Source organism: Miniopterus natalensis, chromosome 2 (genome assembly GCF_054644295.1).
Source record: "Miniopterus natalensis isolate mMinNat1 chromosome 2, mMinNat1.hap1, whole genome shotgun sequence".
Lineage (NCBI taxonomy): Eukaryota > Metazoa > Chordata > Mammalia > Chiroptera > Miniopteridae > Miniopterus > Miniopterus natalensis.
In genome coordinates this window covers 96,829,550-96,853,713 of record NC_142082.1, presented here as the reverse complement: position 1 = coordinate 96,853,713, position 24,164 = coordinate 96,829,550, and the positions used below count along the sequence as shown (strand labels likewise).

At 39.1% G+C, this 24,164-nt stretch overlaps 1 protein-coding gene and 1 pseudogene across 1 annotated transcript in view; one reads left to right on the top strand and one right to left on the bottom strand.

The window, feature by feature from the left end:
* Nucleotides 1-24,164, bottom strand: part of MPHOSPH8 (M-phase phosphoprotein 8) — a 45,222-nt gene that overhangs the window by 19,130 nt on the left and 1,928 nt on the right. The window contains exons 2-4 of the mRNA XM_016203525.2: nt 21,507-21,662; nt 4,350-5,189; nt 3,143-3,242 (exon numbers count right to left, since the gene is read on the bottom strand). Coding sequence (XP_016059011.2) covers nt 3,143-3,242; nt 4,350-5,189; nt 21,507-21,662 — 1,096 coding nt within the window. The remainder of the gene's footprint in view (nt 1-3,142; nt 3,243-4,349; nt 5,190-21,506; nt 21,663-24,164) is intronic.
* Nucleotides 11,258-12,402, top strand: LOC107529970 (large ribosomal subunit protein eL8 pseudogene; annotated as a pseudogene).

Sequence of the window (24,164 nt, the reverse complement as noted above, 5' to 3'; positions counted from 1 at the left end):
GGCACTGGAATCCTCCCACAACCACATCAAAATTACAACTACAGAACCATCATCATTCAGAACTCACCTGAAATCTAGGTGAATGGAAGTCCTACAACTAGGGATTTAAAGAAGACAACACATGGAGACAGGTAATGATGGGCAGAGACACGAACAGGCTAGTCCCACACTGACCTGTGGCGGTTTAAAATTGCGAAGGATGGCCAGGGAAGGGATAGCCTTGACCCTGTGGCTCAGTTGGTTAGAGCATTGTCTCAATAAGCCGAAGTTGTGGGTTCGATTCCTGGTCAGGGCACATAAAGAATCAACCAATGACTGCATAAATGAGTCGAACAATAAGTCGATGTTTCTCTCTCTCTCTCTCTCTCTAAAAATTAATAAATAAAATTCGGCCCTAGCTGGCATTGCTCAATGGTTAGAGCATCAGCCTTAGCACCAAAGGGGTCACAGGTTAGAGTCCAGGCCCTGGTCAGGGCGCGTGCAGGAGGCAACCAATGGATGTGTCTCTCTCACAATAGCGTCTCTGTCTCTTTCTCTTTCCCCCTCCCTCCCTTCCACTCTCCTTAAAAATCAAAGGAAAACAAATATCCTCAGGTGAGGATTAAGAATAAAATTAAACTAAATAAAACTGGGAGGTATATCTCAGCTACAGAGGTTCCCCTGAGGAGCAAGGGGTCCCAGCCCCACACTAGGCCTCTCATCCCAGGGTTCCAGTGCCAGGAAAAGAAGTCCCCCTGTATTCTGGCTGTAAAAACCAGCAGAGTCTGTGGCTGAGGGAGACGGAAGCTGCTGGGGTCCCAGGCAGTTCCTCTTAAAGGGCCTGTGCATGGACTTACAGGGACTCACTTGCTCTAAACTCCAGTGCTGGGGCAGCAGCTTGAAAGGAACCAGGGACATACAGGAAGGAACTGAAATTGTCTAGCATCACTGTGAGAGGTGGGGGGCAGCTTTCTTCCCAAACAAAAGTGCTGGCAGGGGGCCATATCTGAGTCTCCATTAACCTGACTAACACTCTTTGCCCTGTCCTGGTGATTTCCTAAGACCCCACTCCACTCTACTTGTGGGCCCACCCAAGCCATTTCCAGTGGCCTTTCCATACAAGTAGCCTCTGTTGCCTCATGCTTCGAACTTACCTAAAATCTCTCAATTAGCAGCTGGCCTCTGCATACCCCATACCTCTTGCTAAATGGCCCCAGGCCCAGCACTACCAACAGCCAGCCTTGGTTTGCAGCTTGGCCTCTCCTGGGTACCTCCAAGACTAGCAAAAGTAGTAGCCACCTGCAGACTGTTCTACAGCTCATGCTGGGTGGCTGATCTTGCACTTCTCGGGAGGCCCCGGAGCCAGGGCACCCAGTGGACAGCTGCAGACCATGTCAGATTAACCCTACCACCGCCACAAGTGACACAATCAAGGGGAAGACTCAGTGAGCACCAAAGCCCCACTGAAGCAAGTCCTGCAACATAGGATTGACTCCTGCACAGCAGCTTCTCTGCTGTAGTTGTAGCAGGTCCTTGTAGCTGATTGACCTGGGAGTCCATCCCTCTCAGTGAGGCCAAGAGCAATTAAGGCTCAACTGCAAAGGACAGTGTACGTGGCCCACACAAGGGCACACTTGGCGTGCCCAGCTCCAGTGACTGTGTGCCACATGGCCCTACAGTACCTACTACATAAGGCCATTCTACCAAGTCCAGGAGATGTAGCAGCTCTAATACATGGAAACAAACAGGGAAGCAGCCCAAAATGCAGACGAAGAAACAGGTCCCAAATGAAAGAACAAGAGAATTCTCCAGAAAAAGAACTAAATGAAATGGAGGCAAGCAAACAACCAGATAGAGTTCATAACAATGGTTATAAGGATGCTCAAGAAACTTAGTGAGAACTTCAACAGCATGAAAAGGACATAAAAAACCCTAACAAAGAACCAGTCAGAAATGAAGGATACACTTACTGAAATAAAAAATAATTTACAATGAATCAACACTAGAGTAGATGATGCTGAAAACCAAATCAGCAATTTGGAATTCAAGAAAGCAAAAAACAAAACAAGCAAACAAAAAAACCACCTAATCAAAACAGCAAAAAGAAAAAAAGAGTCCAAAAAAGTGAAGATAGTGTAAGAAGCCTCTGGAATAACTTCAAGCATACTAACATTCCCATCATGGGGATACTGGAAGAAGAAAGGGAGCAAGGAATTATAAACCTATTTGAAAACCAATGACGGAAAACTTCCCTTAACAGGTCAAAGAAATAAACATACAAGTCCAAGAAGCACAGAGAGTCCCAAACAAGAGGAACCCAAAGAGGCCCACACCAAGACACATCATAATTAAAATGCCAAAGGTTAAAGACAGAGAATCTTAAAAGCAGCAAGAGAAAAACAGTTACCTAACAAGGGAGCTCCCATAAGACTGTCAGGTGATTTCTCAACAGAAACTGTGCAGGCCAGAAAGGAGGTGGCAAGAAATATTCAAAGGGATGAAAAACAAGGACCTACAACCAAGAATACTCTACGCAGTAAACCTATCATTTAGAATCCAAAGAAATATAAAGAGCTTCCCAGACAAGAAAAAGCTAAAGGAGTTTATCACCACCAAACCAGTATTACATGAAATGTTAAAGGGTCTTCTCTAAGAAGATGAAAGATAAAATGGCAATAAATACATATCTATCAATTGAATCTAAAAAACAAAACAAATGAACAAGCAGAACAGAAACAGACTCCCATATACAGAGAACATTCTGAAGGTTGTCAGATGGGATGAAGTTGGGGGGGGTGAGTGAAAAAGGTGAAGGGATTAAAAGTACAAATTGGTTGTTACAGAATAGTCATGGGGATGGAAAGTACTGCATAGAGAATATAGTCAATAATATTCTAATAACTACGTATGGTGTCAGATGGGTGTGAGATTTATTGGGATGATCACTTAGTAAGTTATATAATGTCTAATCACTGGGGTGTACACCTGAAACTAATATAATGTATGTCAACTGTAACTGAAAAATTAAAATGGTTTAAAAATTTTTAAAAAGAGACATTTTACAGTTCTGTGACACTGCAGGTTAGAAGAGAGAGTGTTCTCACAGTAAATTAAATTCCTTGTATAAAAGATAACAATGGTAAATGGTAGTATTAACACTCACTCTTTAATCCCTTTGGCTCTTTGCGGCCTTTTTCTTCCTTGTCCAAATCCTGCCTTTTTTGATATTTTTCTTTGGGTTCATTTTTTTTGGTCTCTTTCTCCTGAAAGAGATACATGTAAGACCCAGAACAGTAACAGATAAGAGCTCATACCACTTGACAGTAACACCTCTGTGTGCCAATGGCACCTGACCCTGATGATTAAATCTTGTTCACATCAATTGAGATTATCCCTCAACCATAATTTACAAAACATCAAAATCAAAACCCAACACCAATTTCCTCAACTCTCCGTTAAGAATTTTTTTATTCTTAAAAAATAAAAAAAATTCCAAAAAAACTTTACCCTACAATCCTCCTAACCAAACCTTTTTATTTCTGCTCATTCTGCCTTCTGAGCTTACTAATTTTGCAGTTTTCTTGCTTAATATTCACTTTTTAAAGTTACACTGTATAGATATTTTTACATCACTGTGTTCAGATGTATGTACAGTTTTCTTAACCATAAAATTTTTTCAATTCTTATTTTTGGCTACACTGACCTCATAATTAATATTTCTGTGGATATATTAGTTCTGAAGTTGATACAAAAAATTTTTAACCAGTTTCCTCATGGCTAGACAGATTGGTATTAATTTTAGTGAAGATAACACTGCCATAAATATGTCTACATAACTCTTTCTCCCTTGAAAATAACTTCCTTAAGTTTACAAAGCTGGGAAAAAGGAAATTAAAAATTATCATTTTTATAGCCCTTGATACATGAATACCTTTGTAACATGTAAAATATTTCCATTTTGAAAACTCATATGAAAATTTTTCTTAATTTTTGTTCAAAATAGAAAATAATTTTTTAAATAAGGGAGTAAACTAATATATTTTTGTGAGAAAAGACTTAATGTTAGTTCCCTCTGTGCACTATTATTTAAGTGAAAAGTGTTCTATTCTTAAGGCAAAAAAAGGGGAAAATATGAAGTAGGATGTAAAAAGTTAGTAAGACAAGCTGAAGAAGCTCTAAGCTTTACATAATGTAACACTATTAAGTAACTCCCTAAGGGGAGAAAAATTGTTCTTACAGTTCCACTGTTTCCTCATTATTTGTGAAATTTCCCGAACACTCAAAAGACTGACAGCTAGATGGGAATATTCCTTATTCTGTAAGATTTTAAAACATAGTCCTTCAACCAATTAACCCCACCCAGTACTCACTTCAGCAGAGTCAGTGGACCAGAGGCCCCTCTCTTCCCCACCCACCCTTGAACCCTTTTGTGTCTGGGCCAGTGCAGATGTCAGATTATCTAACTCTGTGGTACTTCTGCTTTTGTCTTGATTTCTTTGCTTTTTATGTGCATTTTTCTTCTCTAAAGAAAGGTTCTTGTTTTCTAGCTTTTTGCTCTCTCTAAGTTCCTCAGCCTTTCTGGGTTTCTTTTTGTTTCTCTTTCCTCTCACATCAGCATCTTCATCAGCACTTCCAGAGCTGTCCAGGTGTTTATCCAAAACATCTTGAGCTGCATCTGGCCCTGCTTTGTCTTGTATACTTTTAATCTTTAGTTTCTCTTCTCTGTTCTCAGACTGTAAATCTTCACTGTACCCCTCCTGAAAGGGGGAATCATTACATACACCTGATTCAGACTCCAAATGAGATTCAACACATTTCTCTTTTTTGGTTTTTCTGTTTTCTTTGGAATCTTCTTTTATTTTAGTCTTTAAATCTCTTGTTTCACCCTTTTTAACTTTCTTTAATTCCTTAGTTTCTTTTATATCGTCTTTTTTGGGCTTTTTGGATTCCTTTAATTCTTCTTTGGCTTCCGAAATTCTTTTCTTTGTCCTTAAGTCAAAAAATGAAATTTCACAGCTCTCCAAGTCTGGTTTGGATTTCTCTTTTAGTTTCCCAGTCTTTGCTTTTTTCTTTTTCAGATCATCTGGGCTTTTCTCTTCTCTCTGCCTTAATTTTTTCTTTTTCTTTTTTGGAGAAGTATCCTCTTTTGTCTCACTTTGCTGATCGCTATCCGAGTTTGCCTCAAATATGTCATTATTTAAAGAGAGTCTCTATAAAATAGAAAATATTTGAATACTCATTAACACAGTAATTTGAAAGGTTTAGAAAAGTAGTACTGATATAAGGTAAAAATGGCTTTTTCCCCCAGCAGTTTCTCAACTCCTTAAAATTACTTATGTAAACAGAAGCTATTTAATATTACTTATATCTCTGATTTAGCAAATAACTCTTAGTAGTGATAAGCCTCAATTTAAAAGAGCAGATAAACACAGAGAGAGAAACAAAAGCTGTTAGCGTTGCTGAGGGTCTGAAACTAAAGCAGAAGTAAACAATAACAGGCTTATGTATGGTGGTGGTGGTTTGAACATGATTTGAGCCTCAAAATTCTCCAAAACACCAAGTAATTTGTTCAGACTTTCTTGATTGCCAAAAAAGTAGTTACCAATCCAAACACGAAGGATTTTTGTTTTGTATTTTTAAGATTCTGGGTCCCAGAATGTTCATAAGCTTAAACTTCACTGTTGTATATGGAATGAGTAAAGATGGCACCCAAATCTCACCTCGCAACTGATTTTTGTTATATACAGGTGATCCTTGAACAACAAAGGAGTTAGGGGCACTGACTCCACACACTCAAAAATTAGAGTATAACTTTGAATCCCCCAAAACTTTACAGTCGTGCCTCAGTATTCATGGGAGACTTGTTCCAGGACTCCCAACCCCTACAGATACAAAGATCCATGGATGCTCAAGTCCCTTATATAAAATGGCACAGATCAATGTATACACAGTGGGCCCTCACATCCACAGACTCCCCAGTTGAATCTGCACATGAGAAAACTGAGAAATGAGAGGGCTGGGCTGACAGTATATTTACTGAGAAAATCCACATATAAGTGGACCTGTGCAGTTCAAACCCATAATGTTCAAGGGTTAACTGTACTTCAAATTAGGTATGGAGGAACAGGGAAGTACGGAAAAAGTAGATACTAATTAACAAATCAATGAACCTGTTTATCAAATTGATAATATAACCACGAGGAAAAAACACAAAATAATTAAGTAACTTTAACACTAAACACCTTCAGTAAACCTTATAAGCACAAAAAAACCTGCAAATAAATTTGAAATTTTACAGTATAAAATTTCACTGGGTGTAACAAATCTGAAGCTAATTCCTAATCATTGCTGTTCTAAGTCAATACAGATAATGTTGACGGGAACCAGTGTTGTCAGGGTATAAAAAGGGAGCCAGATTGATAGCCAGTGAGAATGAGAGGAGGACAATAGACATAACACATTGACTAAAAAGATTCCATGAGTGTACTGACACTAAGAAAACTTAAGAGAGAGGGAGGAGTGCCCTTTACAGGCACAGACTAAAAAATACAGAAATAGAAAAATCAGTATTTTGTAACCACCACAGTAATAGTTAACTGAGGCAAGAATCACCCAAGTGTTTTAAAATCATGGGGCGAAGGGTTGTTGGAGAATAAGAGATTCTCACCCTTTCAAAGATTACAGTCAAATGTCAGTTCTTGATTGTCTCCCATCTCGAGCAATTCGGTTCTCGACCAAGCTGTTCACAGTTCAAAATGTCTTTCTTGTTGAACAAGCTTCAATTTTGACCTGACAACCCTTTCATGCTGATACACCAGCATGACAAAAAGTGTCTCTCAGGCCACAAAGGAGAGAATGCTCTAGTAACGTCTCAAGAAATTGTGCTGTGAAGGTTTCTGTGTTTTTATTTTGCTTTTGTTGCTGGCAAATGGATGATTAGCACAATTTTCAAACATTAAGAGGCCATAAAGAGTGTTAATGTTGCTAATGGTGTGAAAGAAACTGACCACAGTTAATTAAAGAGGTAGAAAAACTTTTTGATTTGCATAAATGAAAAGCAGTTGGCTTGTGACAGTGTTTCGGAGGCAATGACATGTGAAAAAGCAAAAATGCTGCAGATCTGGCTTCCTGAAAGACATCCCTGGAACAAGTGCTGAAAGTGATCTGTTTAAGGCTACTATGGGGTGGTTAAATAAATTTAAGAACAGTTTGTTTATAGATTAAACAGTACATTAGACAAGTACTGTATATAAGAAAGGTTAAAACAAAATCATTTGGGGGTCTGAAATGAATTAACTCAACTTACACTCTTTGTAATGGGAAAAAATGACTTGGCTTTCAAACAAATCACTTCACAAACAGCCTTCTGGAACAAATTGAGTTTTGAGAACCAAGGTTCCATTGTATTTTAGTTAGATTTATTATCATGTTACTTAATATTTTAAAAGTAAAAAGGTAGGGTTTTTTTAATCCTCACCTGAGGATATTTTTTCCATCGCTTTTTCAGAGAGAGTGGAAGGGAAAGAGAGAGAGAGAAAATTCGATGTGAGGAGACACACATTGATTGGTTGCCTCCTGCACTCCCCTGACCGGAGCCAGGGATTGAGCCTGCAACTGAGGTACGTACCCTTGGCTGGAATCAAATTTAGGACCCTTTAGTCCACAGGCCGATGCTCTAACCACTGAGCCAAACAGGGTAGGGTATCAAAAGGTATTTTTAAAAAGAGAGAAGGCATCCAGTAAAGATGGCGGAATAGGTAAATTTGGTACTCACCTCCTTCCACAACCACATCAAAATTACAACTAAACCGCAGAAGAACTAGCATCCAGAAACACCTGAATGGAAGTCCTGCAACTGGAGACTTAAAGAAGAAGCCACACTGAGACTGGTAGGAGGGGCAGAGGCGCAGAATGGGCTGGTCCAACACCCACTGTGGGTTTTCTTAAATAAGGAGGGATATCTTGGCTGTGGAATTCTCCTGTGAGGAGTAAGGGGTCCAAACTCCACACCAGATCCCTGTGCCCAGGGTTCCAGTGCCAAGAAAAGAAGTCTCTGTAACTTTGGGCTGTAAAAACCAGCGAGGATTGTGGTTAAGTGACATTGAGGGCTGCTGGAGTCCCAGGCAGTTCCTCCCAAAGGGCACCTGCACAGACTTACTTGAACTCACTCCCTCTGAGCTCCAGCACTGGGGCAGCAGCTTGAAAGGCACCAGGGATATATGAGGAGGAACTAAATTATCTGGCATCAGGGCAAGAACTGACGGGCAGCTTTCTCCCAGACAAAAGTGCTGGCAGAGGTCACTGTTTCTATGCTGAGACCTCATGCCATAGTGCCAATAGGCAGATGCCATATTTGAGTCTCCATCAACCTGGCTCTGATGATTCCGAGACCCCGCCCCATTCAATTTGCAGCCCCAGGCAAACTGTTTGCAGTGGTCTTTCCATATGAATGGCCTATCCTAGCCCAAGCTTCAGACTTTCCTAAAATCTCTCAAACAAGCAGTAGCTGGACTCAGAGTGCCTGACACCTCTTGATAAGAGGCCCCAGGCCTGGCACTAGCAGCAGTCTGCCTTGCAAGGTTCATAGCTTGGCCTGTCCTAAGCACCTCCAAGCCCAATACAAGTAGCAGCCATTTGCAGACAGCTCTATAACTCATGGCAGGTGGTCCCAAGCAATGCATAGGCAGTAGCTGACTGAACTTCACGGGAGGTCCCAGTGCACCCAGTGGTCAGCTGAACACCGGAACAGATTACAGTCCTACCACATCCATGAGCAACACACTGAAGGGGAAGACTCAGTGAGCAACAAAGCCCCACTGAAGCAAGTCCTGCTCCATAAGGGTATCTCCAGCACAGTAGCTCTTCCACTGTAGCAGCAGCTAGTCTGCACAACCAATTGGCCTGGGGGTCAATCCTCCAAGTGACACCAACAGCAATCAAGGCTCAACTACAACAGGACAGTACACAGAGCCCACACAGGGGAGCACCTAGAGTGCCCAGCTCAGGTGACGGGTGAGGCTGAGCCACTGGGCCCTATAGGACACCTACTACGCAAGGCCATTCTAACAATTCTAGGAGACAAGGCAGCTCTGCCTAATACATAGAAACAAACACCTGGAAGCAGCCTAAATGCGGAGACAAAGAAACATGTCACAAACGAAAGGACAAAAGAAATCTCCGGAAAAAGAACTAAATGAAACGGAAGCAAGCAAAGTATCAGATACAGAGTTCAAAACAATGGTTATAAGGATGTTCAAGAAACTTAATGAGTACTTCAAGAAACAGTGAGAACATCAATAATATAAAAAAGGACCAGTCAAAAATGAAGGATACACTAGCTGAAATGAAGAATAATTTAAAGGGAATCAACAGTAGAGTAGATGACACTGAACATTAAATCAGCAATTTGGAATTCAAGAAGGCAAAAAACATCCAATCAAAACAACAAAAAGACAAAAGAATCCAAAAAATACGAAGATAGCGTAAGGAGCCACTGGAACAACTTCCAGCATACTAACATTCTCATCATGGGAATACTGGAAGGAGAAGAGAGGGAGCAAGAAATTGAAAACCTATTTCAAAAATAATGAAGGAAAACTTCCCTTACCTGGTGAAAGAAATAGACATACAAGTCCAGGAAGCACAGAGAGTCCCAAACAAGAGGAACCCAAAGAGGCCCACACCAAAACACATCATAATTCAAATGCCAAAGGTTAAAGACAAAGAGAAATTCTTAAAAGTAGCAAGAGAAAATCAGTTACTTACCTACAGGGTAGTGCCCATATCACTGTCAGGTGATTTCTCAACAGAAACTTTGCAAGTCAGAGGGAGTGGCAAGAAATATTCAAAAGACCTACAACCAAGATCATTCTACCCAGCAAAGCTATCATTTAGAATTGAAGGTCAGATAAAGAGTGTCCCAGACAAGAAAAAGCTAAAGAAGTTCATCACCACCAAACGAATATTACATAAAATGTTAAAGTGTCTTCTTTAAGAAGGAAAAAAGATAAAAAATATGAATAAAATGGTAATAAATACACACCTATCAACAATTGAATCTAAAAATCAACATAAACGAACAAGGAATCTAATGAACAAAGTAAATGATGAATAAAATAGAACTGGAGGTATGGAAACGTGGAACAGATTGACGAATCTTGGAAGGGGGTAAAGGGGTAGAAAGAGATTAACCAAAGAACTTATATGCATACATGCATTACTCATCGACACAAACAATAAGGTGAAGGCCTGGGGTGGGGCTAAATTTGGGTGGAGGGGGCAAAGCGGAGGAAAAAGGGGGACATCTGTAATACTCTCAACAACAAAGATTTAAAAAATAAAATAAGCCTTCCTGGGCATGGCTCAGCAGTTCACCACCGACCTAGGATCCAGGCGATAACGTTTCAGTTAAATGATTCTTTCTCATCACTGATGTTTCTCTCTCTCTCTCTCTCTCTCTTTCTCTCTCTCTGAAATCAATCAATCAAAACAAAAAGAAACATCAACTGGTTGCCTGGTCAGGGCACATGCCTGGGTTGCACGCTCGATCCCCAGTCGGGGGTATGCAGGAGGCAGCTGATCAATGATGACTCTCTCATCACTGATGTTTCCATATCTCTCTCCCTTTCCTTTCCTCTCTCTGAAATCAATAAAGATATATTTTAAAAAATAAATAAAAAAAAATGAAATAAAAAGGGAGAAAAAAAAACCAATGGGCTTAATTATCATACAAGTATAATTCATAATCAGCAAAAATTAGAAAACTGACATCATCTTTTTTTTTTTAATCCTCACCCTAGGACATGCTTGGAGAGAGGAAGGGAGGGGGAGGGAGATGGAGACAGAGAGAGAAACACTAATGTGAGAAACATCAATTGGTGCTCAGCCGGCATAGCTCAGTGGCTGAGTTATCAACCTATGATCCAAGAGATCAAGGTTCAATTCCCAGTCAGGGCACATGCCCGGGTTGCGGCCTCAATCCCCAGCAGGGAGCGTTCAGAAGGCATCCGATGAATGATTCTCTCTGATCACTGATGTTTCTCTCTCTTTCTCTCCCTCCCTCTCCCTCTCCCTTCCTCCCTCTGAAATCAATCGAAACAAAAAGATACATCAATTGGTTGCCTTAGGTACATACCCCAACCAGGGATCGAACCTGCAACCCAGGCATGTGCCCTGACCAGGAATCAAGCCAGCAATCTTTAGGTGCAGGGAACGACACTCAACCAACAGAGCCACTCCAGCCAGGCTGACATCATATCTTGATGTAATTAATATACACTACACTGGCTCTCTCCTCTTGCTGCCCAAGATGCCGAAAGGAAAGAAGGCCAAGGGGAAGAAGGTGACGCCAGTCCCTGCTGTCGTGAAGCAGGAGGCCAAGAAGGTTGTCAATCCCACTTGAGAAAAGGCCCAAGAATTTTGGCATTGGACAGGACATCCTGCCCAAAAGGGACCTCACCAGCTTTGCCAAATGGCCCCACTACATTTGGCTGCAGCGGCAAAGGGCTATTCTCTACAAGTGTCTGAAACTACCTCCTGCCATTAACCAGTTCACCCAGGCCTTGGACTGCCAAATAGCTCCTCAGCTACTTAAGCTGGCCCACAAGTACAGACCAGAGATGAAGCAAGAAAAGCAGCAGCAACTGTTGGCCTGGGCTGAGAAAAAAGCTGCCAGCAAAAGCGATGTCCCCAACAAGAGGTCACCTGTCCTTTGAGCAGCGGTTAACAAGGTCACCTGGTGGAGAACAAGGCCCAGCTGGTGGTGACTGCCCATGACCTGGACCCCATCGAGTTGGTTGTCCTCCTGCCTGCCCTGTGCTGGAGGATGGGCATTCCCTACTGCATTATCAAGGGGAAGGCCAGGCTGGGACGGCTTGTCCACAGGAAGACCTGCACCGCCGTTGCCTTCACAGAGGTTAACTCAGAAGACAAAGGCGCTCTGGCTAAGCTGGTGGAAGCTATCAGGACCAGTTACAATGACAGATACGATGAGATCCTCCGCCACTAGGGAGGCAATGTCCTGGGTCCAAAGTCAGTGGCTCGCATTTCCAAGTGGAAAAGGCCAAGGCTAAGGAACTGGCCACCAAGCTGGGCTTAGTGTGCACTGTTGAGTTTTCTGTACATAAAAGTAATAAAAAGTCTCCTTCAGCCAAAGAAAACAACAACAAAAACACTACACTGAATCTAATCAAGAAAAAACAAACAGTCTTATTCCAAATTTTTAAAATGCTGTTTATTTGTGATTTAACAATTAGCATTCATTTAATCCAATTTTAACATCTTTCTATGAAACAACTGGCCTAGACTCATAAAAAACTGCCCACATCATGAAAGACGATAGGCTATGGATGTGCTCTAGAGGACAGGAAACTACAAAGACATGAGATGAAATACCCTGCATGACAGGAAGCAATAAAGGACCTTCAGGGACAATGGGGGAATCCAAATGAATTCAGTGATGTGTCAGCTGGAATCAGAAGGCAGTGTTGCTGATGTAACACTACTGATATGTCACAGTGAGGAATTTGAATTTCCCTGAGGACATCTATGTTGTTATGAGACACACGCTGAAGAATTTAAGATATAGTTTGCAATGTGCTCTGAAGTTATTGTGTCCTCACCCTACAACTACCCTTTTTTTTTTTAAAGAGATGCGTTTATGTAATTTTTAAATATTAATCTTAGGGAGGAAGGGGGGGAGGGATAGGAGGAAAGGGAAACAGAGAAACATCAATGTGAGCAGCACACATCAAACGGCTGCCTCCTGCACATGTCCCAACAGGGGACTGAACCCACAACCTAGGTATGTGCCCTGACTGGGAATAGAACCCACGACCTTCCAGTGCACAGGACAATGCTCCAAACAACTGAACCACACTGGTGAGGGCTACCCCTCTGTTTAAAGTAATTTCTGTAGGAGTACTGAATGATTTCTACTTTCTCAATTTCCCTCAGTCCTGAAGAGTTTACCACTGCCATCCATCTCCTTGAAAATAATGCTGCTAAGGACTTGTGCTGACCTTATTTCCAAACTGAATAGCCTGGTTTTACTTACATTTACCAAAACAATACAGGAAAAAGAAGGGGGAAAGAGGAGGAATAAATTTAATCTTGCTAGGTGTATGATCATATTACTGCAAAAATATTTTTAAACAAGATTTATAAAACTGATTTTTTCAAAATTCTTAGTCAATCAGATTAATTGGACATAGTAATTAATAATAAACACTATCCTGCAGCCTCTACAATCCCCCCATTTACATTTCCAGTCCAAATCCTTCTCTTCAACTCAAGTCCGTATTTCCAGTGGGAGACTTGGATGACAAATAAGTAATGTATTCAAAACTGGACCATTCCCTAAATACACCACCATTTATGCAGGTTCCCAAACTTGTCATCTTAGTCATCTCTGACTCTACTTTTTCCCCTAAATGAGATCAGTCACAAAATCCTGTGGAACATGGAATCAATGCTCCAACCTACACTACCTAAATTCCTCACCTCTCCCTGCCAGCAACCTCTCTCCACTTCAGAATTAATTATATTCCTGCTAATAAAGGCAAAAGGAATGACAGAAATAGAAAGTTACTATTTTCCAACCTCTAATGAATTAATGGTTCTAGGCAATGATCATCAGTGGCTCCTAAAACCTACACATCAAATGTTATGAGCATCCTAATGATGGAGCAGAAGGAAAATACCGCATTTCAACAATCATTTCAATCTCATTGTGAGGGAGTTAACTAGACATTATGTGCTTTCTGATGGGCTGTGATGGGGATACATGAATATCACTTATGACTTATTGAAAAAATAAATAATCCATGCTTCCTTTATCTACCTATCAGCTTACAGGAATAGGGGGAATAGAGGAACATGTTAAAAGGCACAGCACATTCAGCCAAACCTAGAATATGGGAAAGTCTACAGAAAAATTACCTGTTTTCTTCATCAAATAAACAACATGGGGAAAAAAGGAAGAGGTTAGGGGTAGAAACAGTTACAAATTAAGAGATTTTAGATGACAGTCTCCGCTGGGCATCTCATGTGTTTCCGATACTCTCTGCTTGGAATCATTTTTAACTAGAAGTTGTCATAGCAGTGGAATCCCAGAGCCGCAGACAGCACTGTCTCCTCCCACTTCAATGTGAATTTGACTGATGAATGAGGAGCATTTCTAATAGTTTGTCATTCAATAAAAAAAAAAAGACATTTCAGTGTTTATCAATGATATATAATGTGTAGGACTTTTTCAAATCCCAATTCAATCAAATCAACAAAAAGACATGTTTTGGTTTTGAGACAACTGGAGGACACTGAACACATTCATAGATATTAATAAGTGTAAACTTCTCAGTATGATAATGAATATAGTGGGTAATTTTTAACAATTCCTTTTATCTACTAAAATATTTCAGGGTGAAGTGATGTGACATCTGGAATTTCCTTTAAAATGCTCCAGCGTATCAAAAGGGATGGGGGAGAACTGAGAGGAAAAAGAACAATGTCAAAGCACTGATAATGACATGGTAATGATAAAACAGTCTCACAATACTGCCTTCTCCATTTTAGTAGGTTCAAACTTTCCTTAATAAAATTCTTTAAAAATCACCTTCCTAAAACACCCTCCTAAGGGTGTTAAATTCCTCATTTGTTTAAGGGCTTAGGACAATGAATCCTCTGTATGTAACTGTCATGCTCATCTCAGAAAGTCGGTAACTCCTTCCTCTGTTTGACTCTCCACAGCAGAGCCACCTGAGTGTGTCACTGCTTCAACACCCCTGCCCCCGTCTACACCCTGCCCTGAGCTCCGTGAAGACGCACACATCACGCATCATACCTTTTTCTGTGTTCTTAGTGTTGGACACACATTACAGCTGGATTTCTGAATGAATGAACATGATAATTAGCAAATGGATGTTGGAGTTATCCTTTTTATCGGGTAAAACAACATAAAATATTTCCAAAATTCTGAAAGTTCTAAACTGTATAAATAAAGATCCTCTGGGGAGTTTCCACTCATCAACTATAAAATGGAGCCTCCATAGCAACTAGAGCAGTCTCCTCACTGCCACAGCTGTTCTGTACCTTATCTACTGTCTGCTCTGTCCCCATCACCCAGCAATGCTCCTTGCCCAGTTTGGTGGCTGCTTTAGCTATTACTACAACAGGATGGCAGGGTCACTTGTAAGCTCCTGGTCTTTCTAATTCTTCCTCAGTCATCCAGGAAGAGCTCTAATGCTGGCTCCTTTACAAAGAACTCTGAAAAAGAACCTTTTCTTTGGTCATCAGACTATTCCCCAAGAGAGTTACAACCTGTAGGCTTTAAATACAAAATTAGTTGATTTAACTAATTTGTAAACGTAGCAGTTTGATTTTAGGCATCAAAATACTCTATTTGAAAGGCTGAGCTATATTTTATTTTCTTTCTTTATTTTAAAATATGTTTTCAGTGATTTCAAAGAGAGGAAGGGAGAGATAGAAACACCAATGATGAGAAGCATTGATCAGCTGTCTCCTGCACGACTCCTACTGGAAATCGAGCCTGCAACCAGAGCATGTGCCCTGACTGGGAATCAAACCATGACCTCCAGTTTCATGGGTTGCCAACTCAACCACAGGGCCATATTTTAAATGAATCGGTAGGTTCATTGTACCTGGGTAATCCAGCCATGGAATCCTTGGAAAGATTCACTGAAGTCAGGACATAAAGATCCTTTGCCATCTGATAAACAGTTATTGTCTGCCATCAGACAACAGTATCAGATGATAGAAAGGAATTAGTGTTAACTTTAAAAATAAATAAAATCACACACCATACGTCTGAGCACTTGTAGTACATTTGCAACCTTTATCTTACTCATTTTAATAGTCTCACCAGTAAAATAAACATAATTATTAACCAAATCAGGACAACTCTGAAAATAAAATGGGGCTGTATCAGTAATTATACCAAGTCAGCAGGCACAGACAGGCTAACCCAGCAAATTGTGTCACTGTTTACGTGACACCCTGTTCTATGGGGATGTTCAGCCATACAGTATACGAAAGTGTGATGACAGAGTGACCGGTGACAATTTGTGAAATGTACAGAACAGACATGCCCAGTGTCATCTCCTCTGGAAACCACCAACTCGAAGTACACTCTTGCACTCTTAGAACCGTTACCACTTGAGAACTATTTTGAGTAAAAACAGGAAGTGTCACTAGAAATAATCTTATACAACATTATAAATTCTCATGAAGGCAATTTCAAAGAAAAAATTTAAAACCATTTTGGGCTATGGCACTATAAAAATAAATGTTTACTTCACAAAATGCACACTCTTCAAAATGCTTATCTGGATGTGCAAATTCTAATTCATTTTACGTTAAAAGGGTGTATATAGATATTACTCTAAAGCTACACTAAAACAAACAAAACACAAGTATTTCAGAAAGTTACCCCTAACAACAATAACAACAACAAAAAGCAAGCTATTCTCAAATTTTAAAATTAAAGGCAAGCCCTGGCCAGTGTGGCTCAGTTGGTTAAGTGTCATCCCATGCACCAAAAGGTTGCCATTCGGTTCCCAGTCAAGGCACATGCCCAGGCTGCAGGCTCCGTCCTGGCAGGGGTCATGCAGGAGGCAGCCAATGATGTTCCACTCTCACATTGATGTTTCTTTCTCTGCCTCTCCCCTTCTCTCTCTTTAAAAATCAATAAAAAATCTTAAAAAAAGTTAATCTCTTAGCTGAGTATTAAATGTGCAGGTAATTATTTCATGATAAAAACATGTTTGCTGTTTGGAATATATGTTGATTAAAAATTGTTTTAAAAGAAAAGCAGAGGGCAAAATCCTTAGTTACAGTAAGTACACCCTTAAAAACACATATGCTCTGGCCAGTGTTGCTCAATGGTTAGCATCGGCCTGCAAATGGAAGGGTCGTGGGTTAAGTTCCTGGTCAAGGACAACGTGCCTGGGTTGCAGGTTTGATCCCCCAGTCGGGGCAGGTGCAGGAGGCAACCAATTGATGCGTCTCTCTCACATCAATGTGCCAGTCTCTCTATCTATCTCACCCCCCTCCCTCCCTTCCCCTCTAAAAATCAATGTAAAAAATATCCTCCGATGACGAGTAACAAAAAAAGAAAACAACATATAGGTACAACCTGCAAGGTACCTCAAGAAAAAAAGCTACATTTTACCTATCTTTGTGTAACTATGACCATTTAAATGTCTGGCCATAAGACACACTAGGTGTACTTAAAAAGAGCTATGCCTAAAAACAAGGGGGGAAAAAATCCAAAAACAGTATAATGTTGCTATAAAAGTATAGTCAAGGTTCATCTGTGTTATATAACATCAGTCACCAAGGTATGAGGCAAGCAAGCTGCCTGATTTGTAGAGTTTCAGTTTTCAGGCCACTGAAAATGAAGAGCTGGACCATATCACACATATGAACGTTAAAAAGCACCATGATTTTCTTCTTTACTTTAAAACACCTGATAGTGAAAAGGTAAAAAGACATCCAAATGCTAAATGATTAAGAATTTTAATAAACAAATACCATTTTTTTCTTTGTTTTTTTCATCTTCACCCGAGGATATATTTTTATTGACTTGAGAGAAAGGAATGGAGAGGGAAACATCAATCAGTTGCCTCCTGTATGCATTCTGACCTGGGATTGAACCTGCAACCTAGGTATGTGCACTAACCCGAAATCCAACCTGCAACCTTCTGGTGCATGGGATGATGCTCCAGCCAATCGAGCTACCCCAGCAAGGGCAACAAATACCATTCTCTGCATCATGTATATTTTCTGGTAAACAGCATTAACAACTATTTCTGAATTACTTTAAGAAACTATTTCTAGCCCTAGCTGGTGCTGCTCAGTGGTCAGAGAGTCAGCTCTTAGACTGAAGGGTCCTGGGTTCGATTCCGGCAAAGGGCACGTATCTCAGTTGCAGGCTTGATTCCCAGGGTGCATGCAGGAGGCAACCAACTGATGTGTCTCTCACATCGATGTTTCTCTTTCTCTCCCTTTCCCTTCTTCTCTCTGAAATCAATAAAAAACTGTTTAAAAAAACTCCACAAATATTAAAAAAAAAACACAAATATTCTGACTGATGCTACCATGGTAAAACCTCTCCATTAGACAAAAAACTTTAGTATCTGGGAAATATCGTGACTTTCTAAGACAGCACATATGCTGTTTATACAAACACAGACAGAGAGATGAACAAAGGCCCTGGCTAGGTGGGTGACTTGGTTGGAGCATCAACCCATATACCAAAAGGTTGCGAGTTTGGTCCCGGTCAGGGGAAGTACAGGAGGCAACTGATCAGTGTTTCTTTTCGCATCCATGCTCCCCTCCACATCAATAAAAAAAAGTCCTTGGGTGAAGATTAAAAAAGAGATGAACAAAGCAATTTTTTCCTACTGACTCTGTTTTGTTGTTGCTATTAAATCTTACCTGAGGATATTTTTTCCATTGATTTTTTTTAAAGAAAGAGTGGAAATCAGGTAGGGAAATCAGGTAGGGAGGGAAGAGAGAGAAAGAGAGAGAAACATCAATGTGAGAAAGACACATCAATGGGTTGTCTCCTGCACGCACCCCTACTGAAGGATCCTTCAACCCAGATATGTGCCCTTGACCAAGAATCAAACTGGTGACCCTTTGGCGCTCAGGTCGACACTCCAACCACTGAGCAACACCGGCCAGGTCTTTCCTGGTGACTCTTTATTTCTCTATCTACAGTCAAAGAATCACAAAAGCTTATGAATGGCAAAACTAACAGGTCTGCAAACAGTTGCATTTTTGCCACATTCCTTTTTGACACCACCTCAATGATTAGGCTAAAGAGTCATAGCAATGTAAATACTGTAATACTTTATAAACAACCCATGAGAAAGCTGACCTGAGACAGAAAATCAAGACTTCATGCTTATTATAAAGATTCAAAATGTTAGTAGTGCCTGGAATTTTAAATTATTTATGAAATAGGATGGATAGCATATAAAAAGATACTTTAAGTGGAGAAGTAGCTTTCTAAAATTAGGATAAGGAATTTACGTATCTTACACCAAACTGAAGAGTTTTTGCACAACAAAGGAAACCATCAACAAAATGAAAAGACAACCCCCTGAATGGGAGAATATAATTTGCCTATACATTTGATAAGGGGTTAATATTCAAAATTTATAAAGAATGTATAAAACTCAACAACAAAAAAACAAACAATCCAATTAAAAAATGGGCAAAGGACCTGAATAGACACTTCTCTAAAGAAGATATCCAGGTGGCCAACAGACATATGAAAAGATGCTCAATGTAACTAATTATCAGAGAAATGCAAATTAAAACCACATTGAGGTATCACCTCACATCTGTCAGAATGGCTATCTAAATAAATCAACAAACGAGTATGGAGTTTCCTCAAAATACTAATAATGGAACTGCCTTGTGCACCTGAAACCTGTAGTCTTTGGTGAACAGTGCCACTCCAATAAATTCAATATAAAGGAGAAAAAAAAGAGTATGCCTCAAACACACCAGTAATCATCAATCATTTTAAATCAAGAGTGTTGCTGTTGGGTTTCACTGGAGGCTTGGTAAAGTGACATAAAGGGATGAGAAAGCCAGAGTTCTATAATACAAGACTTCATGGGAGAAGTGTCAGCAAATGTCTTACTAATAAAGCAAAAGGGAGAAATTCAGAAATATAGCTTAGGATGATCTCAATCACAAAGTCTAAATTTTGGGAGTAATATGAACCAAATCACTTATTAAAACGTGCATTTGTGTTTGTGTGTTTTTAGGGAAAGAAATAGGGACGGAGAGAGTCGATACCCATTCTAGAAAAGTGAAGTATAACAATAGAAAAAAAATTGGGAGGAAAACAGTTTCTCCTTTAACCTGAACTCATTTTGTAAAGGGTTTCCTTTACCAAAAATTTTGGAGTACTAAGCATTCTGCTTAGTAATTTAAAAACCGTATTTCTTAAGGAACTTGCCACAGTAGTATAATTTTAAAACACTCATATTCCACTCCTCTAAGTGGATTTCAAGTTACAGCCCAAACCAAAAGGCAACCTACAGTAGTTAAGAGTACAGTCACCTGGCTCTAGCATTACTAACCGGTGAATTTGGGCTAGCTACCTTATCTAAGCCTGTTTCACATCTTAATCCATATAAAGTGCTAACCCAGTGTTCAGTAAATAAAAGCTGCCTCTGTTGTTGCTGTTAACAACACTACACATAGTCAAAACTGGGTCCTAATATTGTTTTGGTGATTTAAAAAGAATACTAAGTATTTTTTAAAATGTGGTTGAAAACTCTAATTGCAGGGAGAGAAGGGATGAATATTCAGTTCTTAAAGACCTCAATAAGTAAGAATCTGTTTCTTGTGAGAAATTTTCAGTATATAGTTCTAAATTCAAGGACCTCTGCCAGTATTAAAAAACAAATTATTCCTGATGAAAATGAAAACTCAAAAGAAGCTGAGTTAGAACTGGTTCAATATATAAGTAGAAGCTATAAATAAAATTTACATTGTAAAGTAAAATGGGAAATTCTTCCAAGATTCATAAAGCCAATTCAATTATTTGTGGAATAAGAGAATCAAGGATAAAACAGTAGACAATCCTTAAATCAAATCTGTGTGTTAGTTTTAACATTATCTCGCTCTAGCCCACAATCAAACCTTTTTCCAAATTGCTGATGAGAAAATTTAACTTCTGTGAGTTCCTTCCATCTTTTTACCCTTTTTTAGTATCAGAAGAGCTACAAAAAAAGCAATAAAGTAGCTAAAACTGAAGTGGGAACAGAAGAGAAAAACAAAAGACCTGGATAATCAGACCTGTGAATAATCTGAAATGGGTGAGAATTTATAGTTTTATAATAGGATCTAAAAATTGTTTTATTTTAATTAGCAGTAAAATCAGACATAAGAAATATGGTTGGAGCATCGTTCTCTCACCAAAAGGTTACGGGTTCAATTCCTGATCAGGGGCACATATGGAAGGCAACAAATCGACGTTTCTCATTCACATCGATGTTTCTCTCTCTCTTTTCTTCTCTCTCTGGGAAATCAATAAAGAAATATATCCTCAAGTGAGGATTTAAAGAAAGTTTTTTTAAAATGCATATTAAATATAAAAATAGTCACTGTATCTGTAATAGTACTGTGAACAGCACACAAAATATTCCTCAGGTATACAAAGACACTCAGCTTATGGACAGTTTTGACATGTCTTTTCCCCCCACTTTTACCTTACTCTTAACTTAAAGGAAAATATTAACATGTCCAAACTATACCTATTCATCAACTGCAATCACAGGTTGGCTACAGAGAGAAGAGTTTGACAAAACTCAATGAAAACACTCTGTGAGAATTGGCAATAAAAATTTTGAAATACAAATACTATATACTTTATTATTATTTGTAAATTCTTTACTGCATTCTCTATATCAGTAAAATTTATTATACTAAAAAAAAAAAAAAAAAAAAAAAAAAAGAAAAAAAAGAAATGACATAAAACACGATACCTGAATATCTTTCTTGACTGGTTTAGCTTTGTTATCCACAACTTTCTTCCTAAATTCAAGAAGAACTTCTTTACAGTCCTCAAGATGAACTTCAGGCTCCCAGGTATCATCATCCGATGTGTATCCTTTCCATCGAACTTTGTAAAGGATTTTACCCTGTTACATAATTAAATACAAGAAAATAAAGGACATTACTGATTTGATCAAATTTCCAAAACAATACAATTGTTGAGAATATGGGAACAAACTTGAAATGGAGATTAATATCACTATAAAGTATGTTCATCTCCTGAAGTGGCTTAAGAAAAAAACAGGAGCACACCAAAAGCAAAAACAAAGCTTCTGCACAACAAAGGAAATAATAAACAAAATGAAAAGATAGCCTACTGAATGGAAGAAAATATTTCCAAGTTATATAACGGGCTAACATACAAAATATATAAAGAACTCATATAACTCAACAGCAAAAAACTAAACCAATCTGATTAAAAAATGGATAGAAGATCTAAATAGACATTTTCCCAAAGAAGCTATACAAATGGCCAGCAGGTACATGAAAAGATGTTCAACATCATTAATCATCAGGGAAATGCAAATGAAAATCACAGAGATATCACCTCACATCTGTTAGAATGGCCATTTTCAGTAAGACAAAAAATAAGTGTTGGTGAGGATGTGGAGAAAAGAAAACGCTAAGCACTGTTGGTAGGAATGTCAACTGGTGCAGCCACTACAGAAAACACTATGGAAGTTCCTCAAAAAATTAAAAATACAACTAACATAAAGTTCAACAATTCCACTTCTGGGTCTGTATCTGAAGAAAATGAACACACTAACTCAAAAAGATATATGAACTCCCATGTTTACTCAGCATTATTCACAGTAGACAATATATGGAAGCAACCTTGGTGTCCATCAACATATCACAAAAATGTGGTGTGTACAAACACACACACGAACAGGGTGTGGCAAAAGCAAGTTTACAGTTGTTCGTATGGAAAATAATACAATTAATAACTAATAATACAAGAATAAACTGTTTCTTGTACTCACAACTGTAAACCTAGTTTTGCCCCCCCCGTATATTATTCAGACATACAATAGAATGAAATATTATCTGTTGCAACAATATGGATAGATCTAGAGGGTATAATGCTAAGTGAAATAAGTCAGACAGAGAAAGACAAATACAATATGTTCTTACTTATATGTGGAATGTAAAAACAAAAAACCCAAACTCATAGATACAGGAACAGATTGTTGACTGCTAGAGGCAGAGGGGGAAAGGGGTGGGAGAAATGAGTAAAAAAGGTCAAAATATACAAATGTCCAGTTATAAAATAAAATGAGTAAGTCATGGAGGATGGAATGTGCAGGTGATGACTATAGTTAATAACACTGTATTGCATATTTGAAAGTTGCTAAGGTGATTTCAAAAGTTTTTAGCACAAGAAAAAAATGTTTAACTATGTGAGGTTACTGATGCTAATTACACTCACTGTGGTCTGGCAATGTATACAAACATGGAATTATTATGCTGTGCACCTGAAATGACTATAATGTTATATGCCAATTATACCTCAACACACACAACATCATTAATTTTTCATAAAAATCAATGAAAAACAGGAAAGACCAAAAAAATAATTTAAAACAATGAATGACCAAATAAAAGTCTCCCAAAGATATTGACAATTTTATCTATTTCCTTCACCTTTTACACTTATAAACATATTTTATATCTTTTAAAACACTCAGATAATACTATCATTCTAATCTTATTTTTTCACTATGGATTGCATAGTTCTTGCTTTAATATTTTTCAAAAACTTTTTTAAAAAAATATATCTTTATTGATTTCAGAGAGAGGAAGGGAGAGGGAGAGAGAGAGATAGAAACATTAAAGATGAGACAGCCACTGATCGGCTGCCTCTTGCACGCCCCCAACTGGGGATCGAACCCCGATTGCCTGGATCCTAGGTCGACACTCAACCACTGAGCCATGCCCAGCCAGGCTCAAACACATTTTTAAGTGATTGTACACTATTCCATCATATGCATGCCAAAAAAAAAAAAAAACATGCAATGAAAACTCTCCCTTTGGAAACCAAAGGTTTTGACTGTTTCCAATTTTTTTTCTTTCTGTATTTTATTATTTCAAACCAGGCAAACAATTCCATAAAACATGAAGCAAGCAAGGACATGTTCACTGCTGAGGGAATGGCCTGGGACAAGGGCATGAGGAACAACGGCCTCAGCAAGGCAGCATGGTCCCTAGGTTGGTGCTGAGGACCTACATTTAGGTTCACAGAGCTGGGTCCAGGGATGGGTGTGAATACAAGACACACTCAAGGTATGGAATCAATGGGAGGGGGTTGGGTGGGTGCTGGTCAGGATCAGATACTTTTAAATAGTTTTTCTCTAAAGAATTTTCTAAGTTTGCGGTTTTATCTTTTTCCCATTACTTTCATTTTATTTTTAAAGCTACAAGGTAGATTGTAGTCTCCAGGAAAGATGATGTCTCGTGTTTCTTGTACTTTTACCTTTGGAGCCTCAGAGAGGCTGAGGGTAGACCTGGGCTGGGTCAGGGGCTGGTGCTGGGTGAAGCCAGGGGGATCTCACACTGCAGAAGTCATAGAACAAGACAGCAGTTAAAAC